At 41.4% G+C, this 22731-nt stretch overlaps 3 protein-coding genes across 3 annotated transcripts in view; 2 read left to right on the top strand and 1 right to left on the bottom strand.

The window, feature by feature from the left end:
• Positions 1–185: 185 nt before the first annotated feature.
• LOC125887779 (mucin-2-like) lies at positions 186–5060 on the top strand. Its single transcript, XM_049574841.1, has 2 exons — positions 186–783; positions 3141–5060. Exons 1-2 carry the CDS (start codon positions 751–753, stop codon positions 4152–4154), a joined length of 1047 nt encoding a protein of 348 aa, XP_049430798.1. The 5' UTR covers positions 186–750; the 3' UTR covers positions 4155–5060.
• Positions 5061–8057: 2997 nt separating this feature from the next.
• On the bottom strand, positions 8058–11679 carry LOC125887787 (golgin subfamily A member 6-like protein 22). Its single transcript, XM_049574853.1, has 2 exons — positions 11577–11679; positions 8058–9261 (listed from the first exon to the last, which is right to left on the bottom strand). Exon 2 carries the CDS (start codon positions 9253–9255, stop codon positions 8755–8757), a length of 501 nt encoding a protein of 166 aa, XP_049430810.1. The 5' UTR covers positions 9256–9261; positions 11577–11679; the 3' UTR covers positions 8058–8754.
• A 1323-nt stretch (positions 11680–13002) lies between these two features.
• LOC125887778 (mixed lineage kinase domain-like protein) overlaps positions 13003–22731 on the top strand; it is a 30115-nt gene continuing 20386 nt past the window's right edge. The window contains exon 1 of the mRNA XM_049574840.1: positions 13003–13227. The gene's annotated coding sequence lies outside the window, so the exon portion shown is untranslated. The remainder of the gene's footprint in view (positions 13228–22731) is intronic.

Here is a 22731-nt window from a genome sequence, read left to right as displayed (position 1 = left end):
CATTGTTGTTGGCTGAATCAACAGTTTGTCATAATACATAATTTAGTATCATGAATAACATTTAGTGAGCATGTTAGTGAGCAGCAAGGTAATGTTAGCCAGCTAGCTGTAAATTAGCTACGTTGGAAAGATCTGGTATTGTTTGTTTGTAATTTTAGCTGATGAATTTGCAAACCAGCTTTGGGAGTCTGGAAGAATTAGCTGACGTAATCCACTCAAGACTGTATTTTCCTACGTTACCTAGATGGCACTTCCTCTGTGTAAGCTAACGTTACCTAATATTAGCCACCTAAGAACCACAATATCAAAACATTTTACATGTCAGGCAACATCAACCACCAACAACCACCGTCTTTCACCCAGGAGGCCGCTCTTCACTTCCCATAAGATTGTTAACCTAAACCCGGATATTTTTTCTTAAACCCATCTGTGTGCATGTGTTGGGTAAACGTAACCACGTGCTTCTGCTGTTAAAGGAAAAAACAACAATTGCGGTGTTGTACCAATGTAGTATTTTTTGAAATAGACTCTACTGTACATTTCCTGTGAAAGTTTAAGTGTGTTTTGAAAACAGACAATGCATGTAACAGACTTAAGTCGACCCAGCGTCCCAGAACGTCAACAACCAACACACCCAGGGTACCTTGGACAGGATAGGCAGGTTTGTTGTTTTGTGTTTGTTTGAATGGGTTGGCACAGCATCATAGATGTTTCAGGTAAATGTACTTTCATTTTCGCTAACTTGCACACATGGACAAACGCACACTTAAGGAGATGACTGAGGTAAATAATCTTTTAAGGTTTTTAATAATTTCTAACTGAACTTTTAAAACGTTGCTCTGTTATGACATGTTATATTATCACCACTGTCAAGTGAGTCATCAGTAGGCTATCAGCTTTTCAGCTAGCTTTGTGTAAATAAATACATTTGTCAGATAAACCACCTTGTTCCAAACTGGTTTATTTTGCTGATGAATCCATCTTAAATCATAAAGGAACATTCAAAGGATTTGGGTTTTGGGATAAGAAACTGGTTTTGTTTGTTGTAATCCTTCCTCCTTCTGCCATCAACCTCTAATACCATGTCAATGTAAATGATGGGGGACAAAATCCACGTCCTCGTTCTATGCACAAATATGTTAAAGTTTATCTGACACTAATCCTACCACATCCCAAAGTTTCCTTGTTAAGATGTTTTGGTAACAAAAAGACTGTAATTTTAGAATATAAAGGAATGACTACAGCAGGCAAAACCTGTTTCAGTGTTGATCTAGCCCCCTGAGTCAAATGTAACACTGTGCATTAAGTCTAAATTAGCCTATCAACATCATTAATAGGTCTAAATGAGCATTCAGAAATATGTTTAAGTATTTTTATAATGTCGTATTGCTACGCTGACTTCAGTAGAACAGTTCTCGGTACTTCGTAAAGACTAGCTGTTGAACATAGCGGAGCATTTATCAGCTGTGGCGACAGATATTTTCCTCAGTTAAAAACAGCTCAACGAGACAGAATACTGGACTTTCATCAGGTGACACAAACACAAAGAGTCCTAATGAATCATCGTGCTGTTCCATAACTGCTGGAGCAGAAAATATGCAAATGTTTGTTGTTCATCAGTTCAACATATTAATTAAGTAGGTTGGTGATCAAAACCTGTTTTGGATGGCCTGTAGCAGCCCAAAAAATCTGGTATTGCAGGTTTAGGTTAATTACTTAGAGCAACCACAACAGCAGCTTCCATGTTGATGAATATGTCTGCCTGAGTAATGGAGTGGAACAAGATGTCTGTATCTGGCTGTTTGGGATAAAAAAACAAAGACTGCAAGACCTGTTTCCACAGAGCAGTATGGTACAGTTCAGTATATATTCCAATTCCACTGTGAAAAGTTGTGGATGGTCCCAACAGAAGCGTTCCTTAGCGTCCCCATGTTTGGTCCCCCCTCTGTTGGGGTACCTAGCACACAGATCTGGTCCTAAAAGGTGGAGCTAGAAACCCTGCAGTCTGATTGGTCAGTAGAGGACGCTCACTCTGGTTTTATGTAACCTCTGTTCATACATCAGTAAACTACAACTATAAAATGAAAGAGAACAAAATAACTTCATTCACTGGGCCGACTGCCGGCAACTTTTAAGGTGGAACGTTAACTTGTAATGTTACTCGATGCATGAGTTGATGACGTGAATCCATCAGCACACCTTAAATTTCACTGTGACAACTTTGACCATCACTTTAGTTTTTATATGACACACACTTTTAGTAATGACTTTAAAAATATAGATTCATTTGGAGCGGATTATGTGAAGGTCATATATTCTAATCCTCACTTCCTGTGGGCTACAGCAACACTAAACCCCTGAGCTTGCCTGAGAAGGACTAAATGCACAAAGCTGCTATTTTGAAATATCCCATGGAGAGAGACTCTCACTGCAGCCTGTTGTATTTTGTTGTGAAAATGTGGGCGTGCAGCCTCGTTCTGTGGACGATAAACCAGGTGCAGACTTCCATCTGTGTCACCGCTGATGAGGAAATACAGCGAGTGCTGGACGGAGCAGTGAGTGACAACAACCCCGCCCACATTTAAGAGGACTGTCTGAACACACCGAGGGTCTAGGTACCATGTCTGAAGGCTGACTGCTGGTTCCAGAGGTGCTGGACTGAAAGGGTTTGGTGGAAATGGGGCTTAAAAATTTTCAGTGTCACAACTAAATATTTAGCTGATTTTGACAATGTGAAAAAGTCAGCAAGATTTCAGAGCAACACCTCTCCTTTAGTGAGACTTGGTTACACACATTGAAAAACAATCTGGATCGACCAAAGGTGGAAAAAAAAAAAAATCTCTGTAGGGTCTTTCCTGTAATGTTGTCAGACACTTGTACTAACAATCTGAGCCTGTCCGTGGCAAAAACAAGTATTGTCAGTGGGCTTAAATTGACGATGCACGATTGTCCCCAGGTATTTACATTGTAGCCTTTTTCAATACTGGAACAATTTCAGAGATTGTCTCCATTTGTTACTTGGGCACAAAAACATGGAAAAATAGAGACCAGGTTAAAAAATACCAAAGTTTCCTTTGAGTTCAGCTAACTGTGGCACCATTTCATGTCAATCTAAGCCAACTGCTTCTCTGTCTTCACAGGTGTTGGATCCGTTAGGTAACATTGTGTCACTTGTGGATTTTACCTTGTCGTTGTGTTTTAAAATCTACAAGCTGGCTCAGAATGTGAAGGCCAACAAGGAACGCTGCCAGCAAGTCGCCCAGAGAGTCAAAGCACTGGAGGAACTGGTTCTTGCCATCAAAAAAAGAGGGCCAAGACGAATCTCTGCCACTGTGGAGAACTCTCTGAGGGAACTCTGCACCACTCTGACCTCTGCCAAGACGCTGATGAAGAAATACTCTCAAAGTAACGCTTTTATGAGCTTCGTGAAGTCCAGCAGCCATGAAGACAAGTTCTACATGGTGGACAAAAGTCTCACTGATACCTTCCAGGTCCTGTCTGGGGCTCTACTGATTGAGCAGGGCGACATGCTGCACAAGGTGTATACAACTGTTAAAGCAAGTAGAAAGACTAGAAGACCCATAATCCCTACACCTGTGTCCAGCTCCACAGCCGCCATGACGATGAACAGCCCCACAACTGCTATGCCTTTACCCAGCACCATGCCCACCATGACGATGAACAGCCCCACAACTGCTATGCCTTTACCCAGCACCATGCCCACCATGGCAGTGTACGGCCCCACACCTGCTACACCATACCCCAGCACCATGCCCACCATGACGATGAACAGCCCCACACCTGCTACACCATACCCCAGCACCATGCCCACCATGACGATGAACAGCCCCACAACTGCTATGCCTTTACCCAGCACCATGCCCACCATGGCAGTGTACGGCCCCACACCTGCTACACCATACCCCAGCACCATGCCCACCATGACGGTGTACAGCCCCACAACTCCCATGCCTGTCTGCAGCATCATATCTACCTCTAGATCCTCAATTTCTCTACCTGGACCCATGGCCTCCATTCCTTTCTCCACCAACATGGCCTCCAATCCTGCCATTAACATCATGGGCCCAATGACTTTTTCACCCCAAAATGCAACTGTTGTAACAACATATGGTTACGGCTCTTTTTTCTCTTAAAACAAGGGAAACATGCTGTAAGAAGTCAAAATATTTCTGTGGTACGTGAGGACAAAGATCTCTCTCCATGAGCTGCATGCTTGCACCTCTCACTACATCTGTCCGTAGTGCAGGGCCGCGCACAGACATTTTGGGGGGCAGGAAAGGGCACCCCCTTCATAATTATTTCTAAAAAGTTACCTATAGTAGCACATCATATATTTACTATTTATTTATTTTAATGCCCATATACTCCAGAACATTCTCACTGTGACCTCGTCACATATCAGCGTTTGGTCATGAACACGTCCACATGCGATGTGCAAGGTACCCTGGGTGTGTTGGATGTTGATGTTCTGGGACGCCGTGTCAACTTCAGTCTGTTACATGCATTGTCTTCTTTCAAAATACACTTCTGTTTTCACAGGAAATTTAATGTTTACATACAGTCTCTTTCAAAATAAATCCACTACATTGGTACAACACCACAAATGTATTTTTTCCCCCTTCAACAACAAAAACACGTGTTTGGATTTAGGAAGAACAGGGTTTAGCCTTAGAATCTCTCGAGAGAAAGTCTGTGTTTACTGGACTCGTCCACCAATTCTCCCACCTGCCCCAGTCAGACTTTCGCCGCCTTAACTTTCGTCCTTGTCTCCCCGTGTTTCCCCCTGATGCTGCTGGGCACCATTAAACTATAACGTCAATCAGCCATGTATCATGCCAACGTTAAAGGAAACTTTCTTTAATTGGTTTCTGACACCTCAAGTCACTGGCAAGCGCCGGATTTTGACAACTTCAGTCAGTCAGTCAGATCCAAACTAGCCGAGGCGCTCTGCACACGCTCCACAGTTTTCTCCCCGGGAACTACTAACACTAACCACTGATGACATGGTGAAATCTACATCAAGAGGTGTGCATTTTTAGACGAACGAGGAGACATAGATTCATGCTGTGTCAGCTGAAAGAGATAAATATTTTAAAATACATGGATGGGAGTTAAACACAGAATGGTGACCTGTTCAAAACAGTGGCGGAACAGCTGGATGACACTGGTTTGTTTGGTCTGTGACATCATAGGTCATCTGTAAAAAGGTCCAGTACTGACAAGCTGAAAGGGGGCATATCACCACCTACTGTAGTGGAGCCTGACATACTTTGGGCAATAAATCGATTCCCGTCCCGTGCTTGTAATCTGGGACAAGGACAGTGGTCCAGTTAAATGGCCTAGTCGAACCATTACCATAACATGTAAACGTGGTGAATGACAATCAATGCTGAGGCGTAGGGCAAACGCTGGCTGTCAGACGACAATACAGAATTCCCACTGAAACTGGATGTCATGTAAGTTAATATTGTCAGTTCAACAAGTCATAGGTGGTGACTCGTGAACTGTGTAGAGAACAAGAACTTCTGCTTAGAATGTGACACAGAACTTTCGCTCTGTCAAAGGAGCAACCTCAAAATCTGAGCTTGGAGATTTATTTTTATCCTCAAGAGCACATCTGTAATGAAATACATAATGATCTGTAAGAACTAATTATGGCCATATTCTCTTTTTATGGTCTTTTAGAGATTAATTACAGCAGGATATCTTTATGTTTGACAAGCACACTGATCAGAAGACACTCAATCATTTTGTATAATTAAAACTTATTTCTTCAGACTCATAGCACCCTCTTGTGGTGTTCAGGCTGAACAACACATGTTATTATTGACTGTGGACACACGCAGTACATCATACTCTATGTTAGGTCACTTTTAAATTTTATTTGGTGCCAGGTGATGAAATTAAGCATTATTAGTTAAACTGATCAAATCAAACTTTTGCTTTGACTAAGTTCAAATGTGAAAAGTTAAAGGTTCAGTTTGTAGGATTTAGAGAGATGTATTGACAGAAATTGAATATAATGTAATAAGCCTGTTTTCTGTAGTGCATAATCACCTGAAAATAAAAATTGTTGTGTTTTTGTTACCTTAGAATTAGTCGTCTGTATCTATATAGGGAACAGGTACTTGTCTATGGAGATCGCCATGTTGCACCACCATGTTAGGTGTGGGGAAAAAATTAACACAGCATCTTCTCGCAATATTTTGCCTTGGCAATACTTAATTGTTACACAGATGCTGAGTATTGATTTTTTTTTAATTATATACATTACTAACATTACAAATACACATCAAACTTTTGGTGGCCTACTTGAATAACTACACTACACACCATCTGCTGCTGGTGTTGCTGCAAAGAAAAAAAAAAGATTGAGGTGAGATGTACAGATTGAAAACTTTATTTTTCTAGATAAAACAGATGCTGACAAAGTTTCCCTTCGGGGACAAAATTTACAGTTGAACAAAAGGTCATAAATCACAATATATGTTATTGCAATACTCAGCGTATCGCAGCACTTCTAAAGTCACGATAATATTGTGTCATCTACAGTAGCCCAGAATGGACAAACCAAACACTGGCTCCAGCTGTATTCATTTTCACGTTTTTGCGTTGGCCACCGCAGTCAGAAGCCCATCGTCTGCAAAGAGCAGCGTGGGAGAAACACTGATTTGTAACGTGAGACTGCTTTATTCAGTGTTTCACCTTGTAGCAGACCACCTAAAAACAGCAGGCTGCTCCTTTTCTTCTGAGCAGAGGAGGAGTGGGTGTGACAGCAGGGGAGTGGTTGTAATGGTGAAGGAGGGGTGTGGTCAAGCAGAGGAGCTGAAGTTTTTGAACCAAACAAATCATTTTTCTGAGTCCAAGTTATTCACCTTTTGATTGATCTTCACAAGCTCCTTGAGGTGAGTTCTCCTTTCATGGAGGAACTTGAAGATCCTAACATTGCAATCATGAAATTAATATTTTATTGTGATTATTGTTGTAGTGGAGCGGAGGATTCGGGAGCTGAGAAACCGCTGACTTGTTGCTCTGCAGCTCCGGAAAACGTCAAGAGCAGGTTTGATCAATTCATTTGCCTTTTTTTGCTCTTATGATGTTTGTCCACGGAAATACTAAGTGTACAAGAGAATCTTGGATGTGCTGAGTGATATGGTGGCTTACTGGAACATTCATGCTGATAAAAGGCTCTCCTCACACCTGTCTGCTCTCACCAACCTCACCGTCAACCAATAATCCGGCCCTCTCATACAACATCTCCATTCCCCTCTCCAACCCATAAATTTATCCCTCATTACTGAGCCTGGATTTCCCCTCTCTCAACTCCTCAGAGACTGACTGAAACCCTCCCCTTACTCACACACACACACACACACACACACACACCCCCAGAGACACTCATTCTCATAATGGACAGTGGAAAAAAAGGAGTCACATTGAGACTCTCTGGGACTTTTATGTTTTCGTTTTCAATATATGTTCCTGTTTCTAAGAAAGTGACTTTGGTTTGTGTAAAGTGTGAAAGAAATATTGAAATAATGACTTGTTTGAAACTGCATTTCGACCTTTTGACCTGATTATTTGTGTCCTGTACCGTGGGGCAGCTGAGGCCTGAGCGGCTCCCTGAGTATTTATTGACAGGCTTAAGTGCTTGTCTGGCGCCCAATGTATTTAATTAACTATAATCAATAACTCCTAAATAAGAAAGTTCTCTTAGGCCTTAAGTTACGCTGCAACCTGTTTATATCACCTGCTCTGTTTGTTCTGGAGAGGAAGAGACCTCTGCCAATAATTCAGTTCCTTGTAAAAACCTCCTGAACAATGAAAACTGAAGGAAAGCAGCTTTAAAACCGATCTTCTGTCTGGTCTGCACCTGAAGCCACGTGAATAAAACTTGTGTAGTGTGTAGATTCAGGACTAAAACTGTTGTACACACGGACACAGAAATACACATAGACAGTCTTTCAGACAGATGTGCATAAGTGTGTTTTATTCGGTTTGCATGTTTGCTCCACATTCCAGAGCAGTGGTGTAAAGGAAGCTACGACAGGCCCCAGTGCACACTATTATTGTGGGCCCATGCTATCATACATGTATTGTCAACGACATCAACGTACATATTACCCAGCACTCATCACTGCATGTCTGACAAAAATATTAAAGACAGTAAGAGATTAATCGTTTAATTGAATAGTTTTATAGTATATTTATAGATTTTATAGCTTATATAGAAAAGCATATAATTTTCTTTTAGATCGCTGCTGACTATTCAAAAAAGAAAAAAGAAAACCATGACGTCGATGTGTGTTTGTCTTTTTGAGGACATATATAGCAAACGGCACATTTTGAAAATAATGATATTCTTTTTTTTTATCCTTGAACACGGGTATATTTCCAAGGTGGCAATCTGAATCACTTGCAAGGGCCCGACCTCTCTACGGGCCCCTCCACCTCAGGGGCCCCACTACAACTGCACTGCATGCAATGTCTATATTTACACCCCTGCTTGGAAGTGCCAGTTTGCCTCCTGCACCAAAACATCAGGAACCAACACTGTCACCAAATCCTGAAGGAAAAATTCTCAATATTACATAAAGGAATTAATAGTTGGCATGATTATTAGAGTCTGAAACATGATGTTGAGACTTATTTCCAGAATCTAATCTTCATGAGTGTCTGTGACTGATCAGAAAGATCTAAGTGCTGCTCCACCCACATGGACTATGCTCCTCTTTATTGCAGAACACAGTAGTATGCCCGACATTCATACGCTAATTTTGACTCCACTCGTTGCAGCTTCCTCTCCTGCTCTGCCAGCTTCCTCTCCTGCTCTGCCAGCATCTTCCTCTGCTCCTGCAACATGTTCTCCTGCTCGTCCAGCCTCTTCCCCTGGTGGACATGCAGAGCCGCAGACAAAGTCACAAAGGCATCAGTGAGACTTTTGTTCAGGTTGTCAAACTCTAATTTGTAGTCGTTGGATTTCACTGCCTGAGTCAGCTTGAATGACCCTGTGAATTTCCTGATCAACTCAGCAGCTGATAAAATAACCTCGTTGAGTTTCCCCAGAGCCTTGATGACGTCATCAGAGAGTTCTTCCTGCTCCTTCTTTAGGATGAAAAGCATCAGTTTCTCCAGGGCTCTGAGTCTCTGCTCAACGTGGGGGCACTGCTGATTATTTTTCTTCACCCTGTCCAACAGGTTGTAGAGGCCCCTTAAGGGCTGAAGGATCTCCATGATCAGCTGGAGACAGAGAGGTGGTTAGCATGGGACAAATGGACTGACATTAGTTAGACATTATGAAATTGTTGAGGAAAGTTACAGTGATTGTAACACAGCTGAGTGTGATCGGCACAACATGAGCTGAGCTGATGGAAGGTAACCTGGACTGCAGCTCAGTCGCCAGAAGAAAATGTTGGCACTGTACATTTCTGCAAACCATGAGTACCTTACATTTGTTGTGATGAATTTCATACATAACGATATGATGTAGTATATACTATATACGCTCTTATATAGGGGAGGCTGTGGATCAGAGGTAAAGCGAGTCATCCACCAATCGGATGATCAGCAGTTCGATCCCCAGCTCCTCCAGTCCGCGTGTTGAGGCATCCTTAGGCAAGATACCGAACCCCAAATTGTGAAGGCTGTTCTGCAGTGTGTGAGTGCAAGTGAATGGTTACTGAGTAGCAGGTGGCACCTTGTATGGTAGCCTCGGTCACCAGTGTGTGAATGGGCAAATGTGACATGTAGTGTGGTCAGAAGACTTGGCAAGCGCTATACAAGTGCAGCCCATTTATATAAGCTGCCTTGTGTGTCACCTACGTGAGATGCTAACCCAGCAGTAGACCACTGATCTGGAACAACAACCAACAAAACAGACTGTTTTGTGGCGACCCGCGGCTGTTTTCCCACCGGGGATAGTGCCAGCAGAGATTGTGCCTCTAAAATCAGGTATTTTAAGCCAAAGCATGATCTTGTCCCAACTGTAACCGAGTGTTTTTGTGCCAAAACCTAACTACATGTTAACCACAGCATTGCTGAAACATATCGGCGAAAAGAAACTCGGCAGCACAGTGGTGTAGAGGTTAGCATTGTTGCCTCACTGCAAGAGGGTTCCTGGTTCGAACCCTGGGGTTGGGGGAGCCTTTATGTTCTCCCCGTGTCAGCGTGGGTTTCCTCCAGGTGCTCCAGCTTCCTCCCACAGTCCAAAGACATGCAGGTTAATTGGTGACTCTAAATTGTCCGTAGGTGTGAATGTGAGTGTGAATGGTTGTCTGTCTCTATGTGTCAGCCCTGTGATAGTCTGGTGACCTGTCCAGGGTGAACCCTGCCTCTCACCCAGTGTCAGCTGGGATAGGCTCCTGTTGTTATAGCGCCACCCAGTTGCCAATTAGAGTTAAATTTCTCCAGTCACCTTGAGGCGTCCTGTTCTACATATCTACCAAGTTTAGTAAAAATCCATATGGCGGTTAGGCCTAGATAAGAAATGAGCTCTCTAGCGCCCCCATTTTGTTTGATGGGGTCAATAATGGAGGGGTCCCCTCAGATTATGTGTGGTCATATGCCTACAAAGTTGCGTGGTGATGGGTGAAACCCTTGAGATGTTCTACACCTTTATGTGATGAGCCACGCCCTCCGCAATATTCATTGCCTTATAGAAGCTCAGTTTTAGGAAGTTTTCCAACTTTTGCCAAGAGGGAACTTTAGATATTGCTCCCTAGATTATGTTCACCCAGTTTCATGCAGATCGCTCAAACTTCCTAGGAAGAGATCCATTTGAAGTGTTTTTCAACAAATTCAAAATGGTGGAAAATCTATATAAGTGGAAGTTATGGGTTCTTGAGGCAAATGTGTTCCTCATGAGGAGAGGCATCTCTGTGCAAAGTTTCATGTCTCTACGACATACGGGGCATGAGATATGCCCATTCAAAGTTTGACATTTCAATGGGTTGCTATAGCGCCCCCCTTTGGCCAATTGATGTAATATTGCTTCATTGGCATCCTCCCATGACCCTCTACCACTGTGCCAAATTTCACATGGATTGACCAAGTCAGTGAGGAGAAAAACGTGGAACACACACTCACACACACAGTTTATAGAGTCATTCTATAGTAAGATATCTCCGTCTGGCGTCCAAAGACTTCTGTTAAATCCTATCAGCACAAATCATCTGTTCGTCTGTTCACTCATATTCTGTATCAAATAATATCTTTACTTTATTCTTCTGTCTCTCCTGATTGAAATGCACTTCTAAGCTTTTTATCTGTGGTCACGTATTGTCATTTTCCAACATCTAATGCATGTCTAACTGTACACAAGCTTTAAACTGGCCACAACTCACCCCTGCACAAAAATGATTGTACTGGTACCATCCACAACTTCTCACAGTGGACACAGAGAAAAAAAACACGTTCTTGTGTACCAAACTGAACCGCATGGTGAAAATGTGGTTGAAGCCAACAGGTAGTGGTATCAACACTGAGTCTCCTTCTCACTAACTGTTTCTAACAGGACCTTAAATGTATTAATATATAGAGAGGAAAAGATCACTTACTGTAAGGTAGATGCTGATGCAGGGTGTCTCAATGCAGGTGGGTGGATGAATGAATATGAAACTAAGATTTTGTTTTTTTAATACTTAGCTGATAAGATATCATTGGTCCCTCCTCTGATGAGACTCATCAGGGTCAGAGTCCTGCACAGAGCGCACTGCAGAGCTCTTTACCTTCACAGGTTCCTAGAACAGTGACCTGTAGTTACACAGTGCACCACTGAACTTTACTGATTACTGGATGTTTAAAGGTTAATAAACAACATTCATTTAACTCAGTAAAGCTAGGTATATATATTTTTATCAGGTTTTATGAGTGCATCTAGCCGGCCCCGCCCTCAATAGACTTTAACCGTCTTGTTGCCCTGATTGTGAACAAACATCTGAATAATGTCATGTTATAAAGACTTACTATGGCTCCATATGCAGTTTATTTAAATCAACGTTTCGGCCACATGGCCTTCTTCAAGATTTGCACTGATCACAGACAAAGGAAGGCTATAGGTCAACTGGACCATAAAGGAAACCACTTTATAATACGTTTTTATTCTAATAACAGACTGCACAGTTTTTTCCTGTGACGTGTCGCTTTAGCCTCAGACTTTTAGCATGATATGATGTATGTAGCCTCCAGCTGCAGTTTGCAGCTTTATTTTAAAATGAAAAGGCCCATGCCTTTGTGTGTGAAGTGAGTTGCAATAAACTTGCTTCACTTTAAGTTTGTAGCCACAGAGATTCCTGCACCACCTCAGTACATCCATCCATCCATTTTCATCAGCTTATCTGGGGTCGGGTCGCGGGGGCAGCAGGCCGAGCAAAGCACCCCAGACGTCATTCTACCCAGTAACACTTTCCAGCTCCTCCTGGGAGACCTGAGGTGTTCCCAGACCAGATGAGACATGTAATCCTTCAGGTGTGTTCTGGGTCTGCCCCGGGGCCTCCTACCAGGAGGGCGTGCCCACAACACCTCTTTTCTTTCCTTTCAGATTCTAAAGCCGAACCCTGTTCTTTTTGTTGTTGAAGGGAAAAAAAGTAAATTCCTGGTGATGTACTGACGTAGTGCTTTAAGTTTGAAAGGGACTGTATGGAAACGTTAAATTTCCTGTGAAAATGGAAGTGTATCTTGAAAGAACAGAACTTGACACAGACCAAAACGTTGATATGTGACGAGATCGCAGTGAGAATGTGTTGATCCTTGCAGGGTCATGATGCACGGTTTACGGACTCTTGTTCACTTCAGTTGTTTCTAATCTTTAAATTTGCCCAGCACTGTGAACAGATGAATTGCCTGTGGTTTGTCTTGTTACAAGTATTACATCATCTGGGCGGGTGCGAACATAAAACCAGCTGGCCTGACAGATCATCAATACAACAGTTACTCGGGAAGCCCCCACATCTTATCTGCTCTGCAGCTCCGGCCCTCTGCAGTGAGTTATGCCTCTGCTTCAAGGATAAGAAACATATATCCCGGGTGTGTCAGAGCACAGGAGCATGATTAACGCTCATAGGAGGGAAGTACTGGAATGACTTCTTCAGAGAGGAACAGGAAGTAGGGGGAGGAGCCGAGCTCTGCACAGGCCACTTTCATTTTGACCCAGCACTCATTCACACCACACAACTGAGACGGATATCTTCCATTGACTCCCACTAACAGGTAAATAACCTTTATATTTTGACTGTTTTGACAGTGAGCTCCTCTGCTGACAGCTCTGTGTGTGTTCTCTTGTTGTTGTGTCTGTGAGCAGCTTCATGTACAGATCAGAGGTCTTTTGTCTACTTCAGCACAACACAGCTGTACAACAGATGTTACTGTAATGTTGGTTTGCAGTTTTGCTGAAGAGAAATGTTTAAAACATTGACCCAGCCCTGATCTGTCACTGGGTGACTGATAAAACTGACACAAAGACAAAGGCAGGTTATTTCCCCTCAGGGCAACAGATAGCCGTAAATACCTCCCTCATGCTCTCACTTGTCTGAGTTTAAGGTGGAATTCAGCTTCTTGTATGCATGCATGAACGCACAGAGTGCAAGAGGAAAGAAGAAGTTACCCACATGACAACTACAGTAAAACAAATCTTCTGTATTTAAGACTAAGCCAGTGGTTTTCAAACCTTTTGTGCCCAGCCTAAATCTCAAGGCACACCTGTATTTAAATCTGTGCACAACAGCTCCTTTAACATGTGCTATCACTCTTATCACCACATGAGACAATCAAAATATTCGCGTCCCATAAGATTCTAAAGCCAAACCCTGTTCTTTTGTGTTTGTTTATTTTGAAAGAGACTGTATGCAAACTGTACATTTCCTGTGAAAGAAGTGTGTTTTGAAATCAGACAATGCATGTAACAGGCTGAAGTTGACACGGCGTCCCAGAACGTCAACAACCAACACACCCAGGTGCTTCGTATCTGGGCGTGGAGAGTCCATGAGCAAACGTCAATATATGACGAGTTCAGAGTGAGAATTTGTTGTGTCTGTCAGAGTTAGATCAGATAAAGGATTCATCATTGATATATTGTCTGAGCCTAATTTTTATACAAACAATATTCCTAAATATTCCATAAACCTGTGTGTTAATGACAAAAAGAGTGAAAAAAAAGAATTTCCCCGCAGGGGGATTAATGAAGTATATAAAATTAAAAATTAAATTAAAATTCATACTGGTTTAAATAAGCTATTTGATTGTATTTCTCGATCTTTGCTGAACTACAGTTTTGTGTAAAGGAATTAAAGGCCTGTCCCAAATACAGGCCTGATGATTTCAGTGGTTTAAGCAACAGCTGTTTGATGTTTTTACAGCAATATAAAATAGATATCAGAGGGAATCGTGATATTTTCAGTAAAAAGACTTAAAGTTACAGTGTGTAATTTACGTGGTTGTTTATTAGCAAATATCAACTATTGCTTTCATAAATATATATTTGCTAAAGTGTAATGCAATTCACATACAAATGGAAGCTTTCTCATAGGCTTAGAAAGAGTTCTCTATATATACACAGGCAGGGCGCGGTCTGCCCTCTTGCATCGTCATATTTGAATACAGTGGCTGAAAGGGATATACGCGCTTCGCCTTTCACGTTTACCTAGAACTTGCCGTCACTGGAGACAGAAGGTGAAGCTCAATCCGGGGCGCTTCTGCGTGAACCTGCTTTGTACTTTTATGATTCTGTCGCACTTTAAATGGAGGACCACACACATGTTTTGCCCTGTGAGAGGGAAACCACGCCACCGAGTAAAAGAAAAAGATCAGATAAGCGAGGACGGGACAGAACGCGAGTGAATATCGGCGTTGCTTATTCCAGGTGGAAAGAACTCGTGAAGGAGAAGGATTTCACAAGGGATGTGGAGGCTGCCTGCTTTCTGCTAGACAGGTAATTCAATCTGATGTTTTAAAATCATTTTGCCTTCATGTTTGCAACTACTTTCCCCTCTCGTCTAAGTTCCAGTGACGGCTATGTTTACGTGCTAACGTTATCCCAGAGCTACAGCTAAATGGTTAGCCTAGCCTACAGTTTAATCTGTTGATTCCTCTCGTGCTGCTGCGAAGGCTGCCACCCTCTCCTCCTCCTCCTCTCCCCTCTTCCCTCTAGCCAAGACACTATCGTTACCCCCTCGCCCCCTTCCTCTCCCTGGTCTTCCTCCTCTCCCTGTGTCCTGTGGAAGAACACTCTGGAGACGCATATATTATAATCGTACCAGCCTATATTTGCCGCACTGTGCAGTGACTATCACATAAAACGTGTTATTTTAGCGTTACTGTGCTAATGTTTGCTCGTGTTACCAAAACAATTAGGAATAAAACACTCCTAACATAACGTTATATCTCACAGATAACTATATCTTACTGGTCAGCTATAACATATCGTAACATGGTTTAGATTCCTAAATAAATATTCACCTGGTCGCTAGATACTCCTGAAAAACTCGAAAAACTCTGCTTGTCTGTGCAAGGCTTTTTGTCCTACGAGGCCACCGTCACTTACCCGACGGGAGAGGTGAGCGAGTGAGCCCTGCAATCTAGAATTTGACCGCTGATGTCACTGTTACTCACCATTTTTACACACTGAGGCTTTAAGAAGCCGTTTTTCATGTGAAAGGTTATTTTAAAGATTGTTTCATAAATGTATATGACTGAATTTGGGCTCATTCAAATATAGTGTAATGAAGGGTTTAATTAGGCCACTATAAAACAGTTTGGCTATTTTTTTATTATGAACATTTCTTTGTTTCCCTGCACAAATGGGGGACTAAATATCAACTAAACAAAATAGACACCAACAACAACAAGAGATTGGTATCAGCTATAGGCCACATTTTTATTTTATAGTCGTAGTCATATTTATTAACTCTTCAGCACAATTGTGGTATGGAGTACAAACAAGACAAAAAACAAAACAAAGCAAACGGCAAACAAAATGAAAAAACATTGAAAAAACATTATTCAAGAAAGCACCCAGTTTACATATTGTTCTTGAATTATCAGTCTGCAATAAAGCTATACATTTGAACATACATGGGCAGTTTAAAGAATATTTAGGCAAGTACTTGTTTCTGTTCTCAGAGATGGTTAAATTTTTACATTCAAACTAAACGTGATATTCATCTGGCCATCGTTACACAAATTACAAAACCTTTCATTCACTGAACGTTACCGATGGCCTGACTGTACTTCTTGATTTCACAGAGTAAATATTTTTCAAACTTAAAATCCTCTTTAAATTCACAATGTAAATCACATGAGGACATGCTCTGGAGTTCATAATGTCACTTCTGCACAAACTGATCCTTTAACCTCTGCTCAACTGCCATCTTCAAACATTTGATGTTATCACATCTGTGGTCTGACCAAACATAAGAAAAACCGCATTCATCTGATATTGGTGTTTTGATATCAACACATAAAGGGTATCTTCCAAGTTCGCCATAAACCATATTATTACAAGTTGACATTTTAACTTTCAAAATATACTTGAGGAATTGCCTAGGTCGCTTCATCCTAACATGTGTAAATGTAGGAAGTTTGATTTACCAATAGATATTAGACTAGAGCTTTTTGACAGGCTGGTGATGCCAGTTATGCTGTATGCCTGCGAGGTATGGGGTTTGAGAAGGGAGACATTTTACAGAAATTACACTTGAATAGACATACGTCATGTTTGTATTCATTGTATTGATTGATGGACAGCACATCTGGATCTGGTTTTGGCAGAGACCCAAAGTCTGGATGCTAATGGATGACGTGTATAGGGATGCCACAGATCAGTTACCAAGGGGGCCCCGGGCAATTACATAGGAGTGCCCTGAGAAAAACATTACCTAGGTTAGAGGGATGTATGATGGTTTCAGACGTGGGTTTTGGCCAACTATAAAGTGTCGATATTTATGTGACAGACTGAGAGAACTGTACCTTCTCTGCAGCGCTGCTATTAAACCGTCACTTGAAGATCAACTTGTCGTCTATTGTGCATCTTTTACTATTTTGTCTCTGAACCAGAAGTTCTTTCCTATCAACACAGTAAAGGAAACAGAGCTCTTGAAGCCCGTTTATAGAAATCCTCGATAGCAGATTTGAAAGACCCGTTGTAGTTGAAAAGACTTCCTAGATATTTAAAACCATGTACAATTTCTAGCTCCTCAGCATTACAGAGGAACTGATACATTTCAGCATCAACTTCACGGTGGCCAAATATTGTAAGTTTAGTTTTATTATAGTGAGTTTCCATTTCTGACAGAAGTGGCACATTTGATCAATTCCTTTTTGCAGTCCTTCTTTTGTTGTAGCCATGGTGATAGTGTCGTCCGCGTACATAAGTACCATGACTTTAACGTAACTATCTATCATGGCATCGCTACATCGTGCCGGCTCACATCCATTTACAATTAAGTATTCCTCAAGATCATTTATAAAGACGGCAAATAGTATTCGCCCTGTCTGACAACAAACTCAGATTTTTCTCTTTTAACAAAAACACAGGATTTGATATGATCATACATATTCACAATAATATTAAACAATCTGCCATTAATACCTTATTTCTGTAGTTTAAACCAAAGTGCATCTCTCCATACCATATCAAATGCTTTGCTGTTGTCAATAGAGACAAAAATATAGTCAGCTGTGGAGTACCCATTTTCCTTCAGGATATTATTATTTTCACAAAACGTGCACAACCTTGCATTAAGTATAGTAAAAAGCTTGCCAAAACAACTCAAAAGCGTAACACCTCGGTAGTTGTAGTATCAACATCAGCCCAGAATTTCACAATCCTTGCATTCCTAGAATACAGGCACCAAGTGCTTCTTCCTTTTTCAGTCTGAAGCCATTTGAAGAGGCAGAATCCTCCTTTAGTCGTCACAGAGCTGATCAGAGTATGAAGTGTTTTACAAGAGGGTTTCTTTTGAGGCAGTCTAACTGTTCAGAGTATTCATTTTTATTCCAACTTCAACATCAGTGGTGTTGTTGGGACACAGATTTGTTCCTCACTGAGGTCTTGTAGCTGTTGTCTTGTTGAGAGGTAAAACTTAGTCTCTTGAGATTTTTTCCCCTCTCCATGTGCCGAGGAAGGAAGTTAAGTGCCAGAAATCTCTACTCAGCCATTTGCTTCAGTGTCCGAGAACAGAAAGCCTCCCACTGCCTAATGACCACCAAACGACCTGGAACACTCAGTCTGTCAGATCCTCCTCTCTGTTTCTGTTCTGTTAAATCCACTCTGACAAGTTTCACTTCTGTTGTAGAGAGAATTTTCTTTGAAATAAGCACTTTTACTCAAGTACAAATCGAGGTACTTGAACTTTGCTTTACTTTTCATGCTGCTTTATACTTCGAGTAGGCTACAGCTTTTTCCCCAGAGCCATGGACACACTCCAAAGACTGTAAACTGAGACTGTCAAGTTTAGTTCATTCAAAACACACACACATTAAACACACACTAAACACACATTAAACGCACATTAAACACATTAAACTCACATTAAACTAACAATAAACTCACATTAAACTCACATTAAACACACATTAAACACAGAAACACACATTAACCGCACATTAAACACACTAAACACACACTAAACACACATTAAACACAGAAACACACATTAACCGCACATTAAACACACACTAAACACACATTAAACTAACATTAAACTCACATTAAACACACATTAAACACAGAAACACACATTAACCACACATTAAACACACTAAACACACACTAAACACACATTAAACACACGTTAAACACACGTTAAACACACACTAAACACACTAAACACACACTAAACACACGTTAAACACACACTAAACACACATTAAACTCACATTAAACACACATTAAACTCACATTAAACTCACATTAAACACACATTAAACTCACATTAAACACACATTAAACTCACATTAAACACACATTAAACTCACATTAAACTCACATTAAACACACATTAAACTCACATTAAACACACATTAAACTCACATTAAACTCACATTAAACACACATTAAACTCACATTAAACACACATTAAACTCACATTAAACTCACATTAAACACACATTAAACTCACATTAAACTCACATTAAACTCACATTAAACACACATTAAACTCACATTAAACACACATTAAACTCACATTAAACTCACATTAAACACACATTAAACTCACATTAAACACACATTAAACTCACATTAAACACACATTAAACACACACAAACACACTTGTCTTTATCTGGACACATTTTTCTCTACTCATAAAAAAACAGGGACAGCAGCAACATGTAACAAAGGTAACGGCACATAATTTTGCTCCATTACAACTCACAACATTCATTGACAAAACAACTGTCTTATACTGAACCCGTTTTCCAAACAAATACAACATGCTAACATTATCAGCACACGCCTATGGCATTTAACGTTGTATAGATTAGCCTAGCGACAAGCGGAGATTTCCCCTGCTCATATTTTCCCCATTAAAGGGTTTTTTGGGGAGTTTTTCCTGATCAGCTGTGAGGGTCATAAGGACAGAGGGATGTCGTATGCTGTAAAGCCCTGTGAGGCAAATTGTGATTTGTGATATTGGGCTGTATAAATAAAACTGATTGATTTGAAGCCAGGATAATTTAATTTTTTTTTTAATTTTTAATTTTATATACTTTATTAATCCCTGAGGGGAAATTCAATTTTTCACTCTGTTGTCAATTACACACAGGTCTGAAAGACACACATGCACAAACAGGACCTATACATGCACTAAGTGGAGAGATGTCAGAGTGGGCTGCCTGGATAAACAGGAAACAGCTGATAGCAGGAATTAGCGAGCAGCTAGTAGCAAGAGGGAAACACAAACCTGACAGACACTGTAAAGATGAGCAACTGGGGAGACAAGGAATTGCGCGCCCTCCTTGTCCTCGCAAACAAAGAGGCCATTAACCGTCAGATGACGGGGACGGTGAAGGACGGGCCGACTTACGAGAGAATCACCGAAGGACTGACCAGCCGCGGCTTCCCTCCCACGTCACTGTTTACGTCACACGCTGAGCTACACGTTTTGTTACTTGCTCACGCCCCCCATTGCCCCGAAAAAGGCACATTCTGTATAAACAAAAGTAGGTAGGCGGCATTTTGCTGCACTCCCCGATTTTGTTTTTATACTGCCAATGCTGAAAAAACACTGATTGGGCTTTCCTGCAAATTTGCACAACTCCTGTTTGAAAGGGCTGAACAATGTGAGGTGTCACGTTGGGCTCTGGATCATTGTGACCAACATGTCTCACTATTTTCACAATAAATCAGCAGATTAATCCTTAACGATCAAAATGAGCGTCACTTCAACCAACTACAACAACATCATCCTGATTTTACATTCAAGTCAGAATCATAATAATGTAACAGTCACAGTTTGATACTTTAAATACTTTAACTACGTTTTTCTGATTATACTTCCATACTTTCACTTGTAACAGAGTATTTTTACAGTGTGGTGTTAGTACTTTTACATAAGGATCTGAATACTTCTCCACCACTGATGGACTGTGACTGATATGATTGGCTTCAGGGGAGACGCTCCCGTGGGAAATCTTCTCTGCACATAACTTCACATAACATCAGCTCAGTTCACCTCAGAGCTGATAAGGTGTCAGCCCAGATCAATACGCAGCCAGGTGCTGATAATTACAGAGAACCTGTGACATATTTAACATTTTTCTATTTAACAAATAATATCAGTGAAAACTTCTCACAGTCACGGGCGGCACGGTGGTGTGGTGGTTAGCACTCTCGCCTCACAGCAAGAGGGTTGCCGGTTCGATCCCGGGCGTGGGAGCCCTTCTGTGCGGAGTTTGCATGTTCTCCCCGTGTCAGCGTGGGTTCTCTCCGGGCACTCCGGCTTCCTCCCACAGTCCAAAGTCATGCAGGTTAATTGATAACTCTAAATTGTCCGTAGGTGTGAATGTGAGTGTGAATGGTTGTCTGTCTCTATGTGTCAGCCCTGTGATAGTCTGGTGACCTGTCCAGGGTGAACCCTGCCTCTCGCCCAATGTAGCTGGGATAGGCTCCACCCCCCCGCGACCCTCAAGAGGATGAAGCGGTTAGAAGATGAATGAATGAATGAACTTCTCACAGTCAGGTCTGCAGATATTCTTTCTAGAAGAACCATTTGGTCTGTGCTGTAGAACAAAATAGACGCACAGAATCCAGAATCACACGCTGTCAGGGATAAATCATGGACAAACAGGTGGTCACCAGTGGTTAAGAGAAGTGACAGCAGACGGAACAAAAGATGATCCGTAACACTTAGTGCTGCATTTAGGGAGGCACACCCTCCGCCCTGATGGAGGCAACTGACACTCCACATGGAGAGGATGTTGAGAGTCTGAGACAATCGACCGAGCTTTAGAGGCGACCCTCTCTTCATACAGATGCTGTACGTTATTTTAAGTAACACCAGTGATCTTACAGCACAACTTGACCACTCTTCCCAACTTGTTCTTGTTTTTAAGGCTCAGATTTCCAAACCAACAGACAATGTTGAAAAAACGAACAGACTTAATAAACGCAGAAAAGAATAATTTCACGATTGTCCTATTTACGTCAAACTGTAAGAGGTCCAGCGTGTCCTGTACGGAGAATTAAAGTTCAGATTTGACAATGTGTTCAAATGTTTTCATGACGAGGGCTGGGATCAACAGATCTAAGCTCTGATTTCTCTTTATTTTGGTTTTACTTTCTCTGTTTATTGTGTTTGTATAGTTCCTTTGTTTCCAGCCTACTGACTGAATTAAAAGTCACTGAATATTTTCACAACACTCTCTTTGGATTAATAATTGCTACACTAAGCAGCAGCTGAGCATCAACGAGACTTCAAATAAGAGAGACTTTGACAAAGACTTGCACAAAGCTGCTGAACTGGGACGTTCTAACAGTTTATAGTGTCAGACAAACGAGCAGTATCAGTTCACAAATATGTGTCAGACCTGCAAGCTTTCCCATACACACACAGTCACACACATTCATCATTCAAGCTGCTGCTTCCAACTCTGCTTCTCCTTATACACCCGACTTTGGTCAAAGTCAAGTCAGAAGGTCATCTGCACTCCATATCCCCCCTCTGGAGGGCATCAGACCCCCACTTTGGGGCGAACTGTACAGTTTATCAGTTGATCACAGCATGGATTTTTCTATGGTGTTTCTTAAGGTCTAGATGTCTTAATGTGGTATTTTAGATCTTTGACCATTTTAACATTTCAGATTCAATGCAATCCAAATCTGTGTTACAAATGGTATTAAACCGAAAGATGCTGCAACAACGTATGAGACATCATACAGCACAAGAATAGCCTTCATATACGGTGCCCTCCAAAAGTATTGGAACAGTGAGTCCAATTCGTTTACTTTTGTTGTAGACTGAAAACATTTGGGTTTGACATCAAAAGATGAATATGAGACAAGAGATCAACATTTCAGCTTTTATTTCCAGGTATTTACATCTGGATCTGATACACAATTTAGAAGATAGCACCTTTTGTTTGAACCCACCCATTTTTCATGAGAGCAAAAGTATTGGAACATGTCACTGACAGGTGTGTTTTGTTGCCCAGGTGATCTGATACACAACTTAGAAGATAGCATTATTTGTAATGGAACACACAATTTTTAGGTGAGC

Source organism: Epinephelus fuscoguttatus, linkage group LG4 (assembly GCF_011397635.1).
Source record: "Epinephelus fuscoguttatus linkage group LG4, E.fuscoguttatus.final_Chr_v1".
In the NCBI taxonomy this organism is placed as follows: domain Eukaryota; kingdom Metazoa; phylum Chordata; class Actinopteri; order Perciformes; family Serranidae; genus Epinephelus; species Epinephelus fuscoguttatus.
This window is presented reverse-complemented; position numbering and strand designations above follow the sequence as displayed.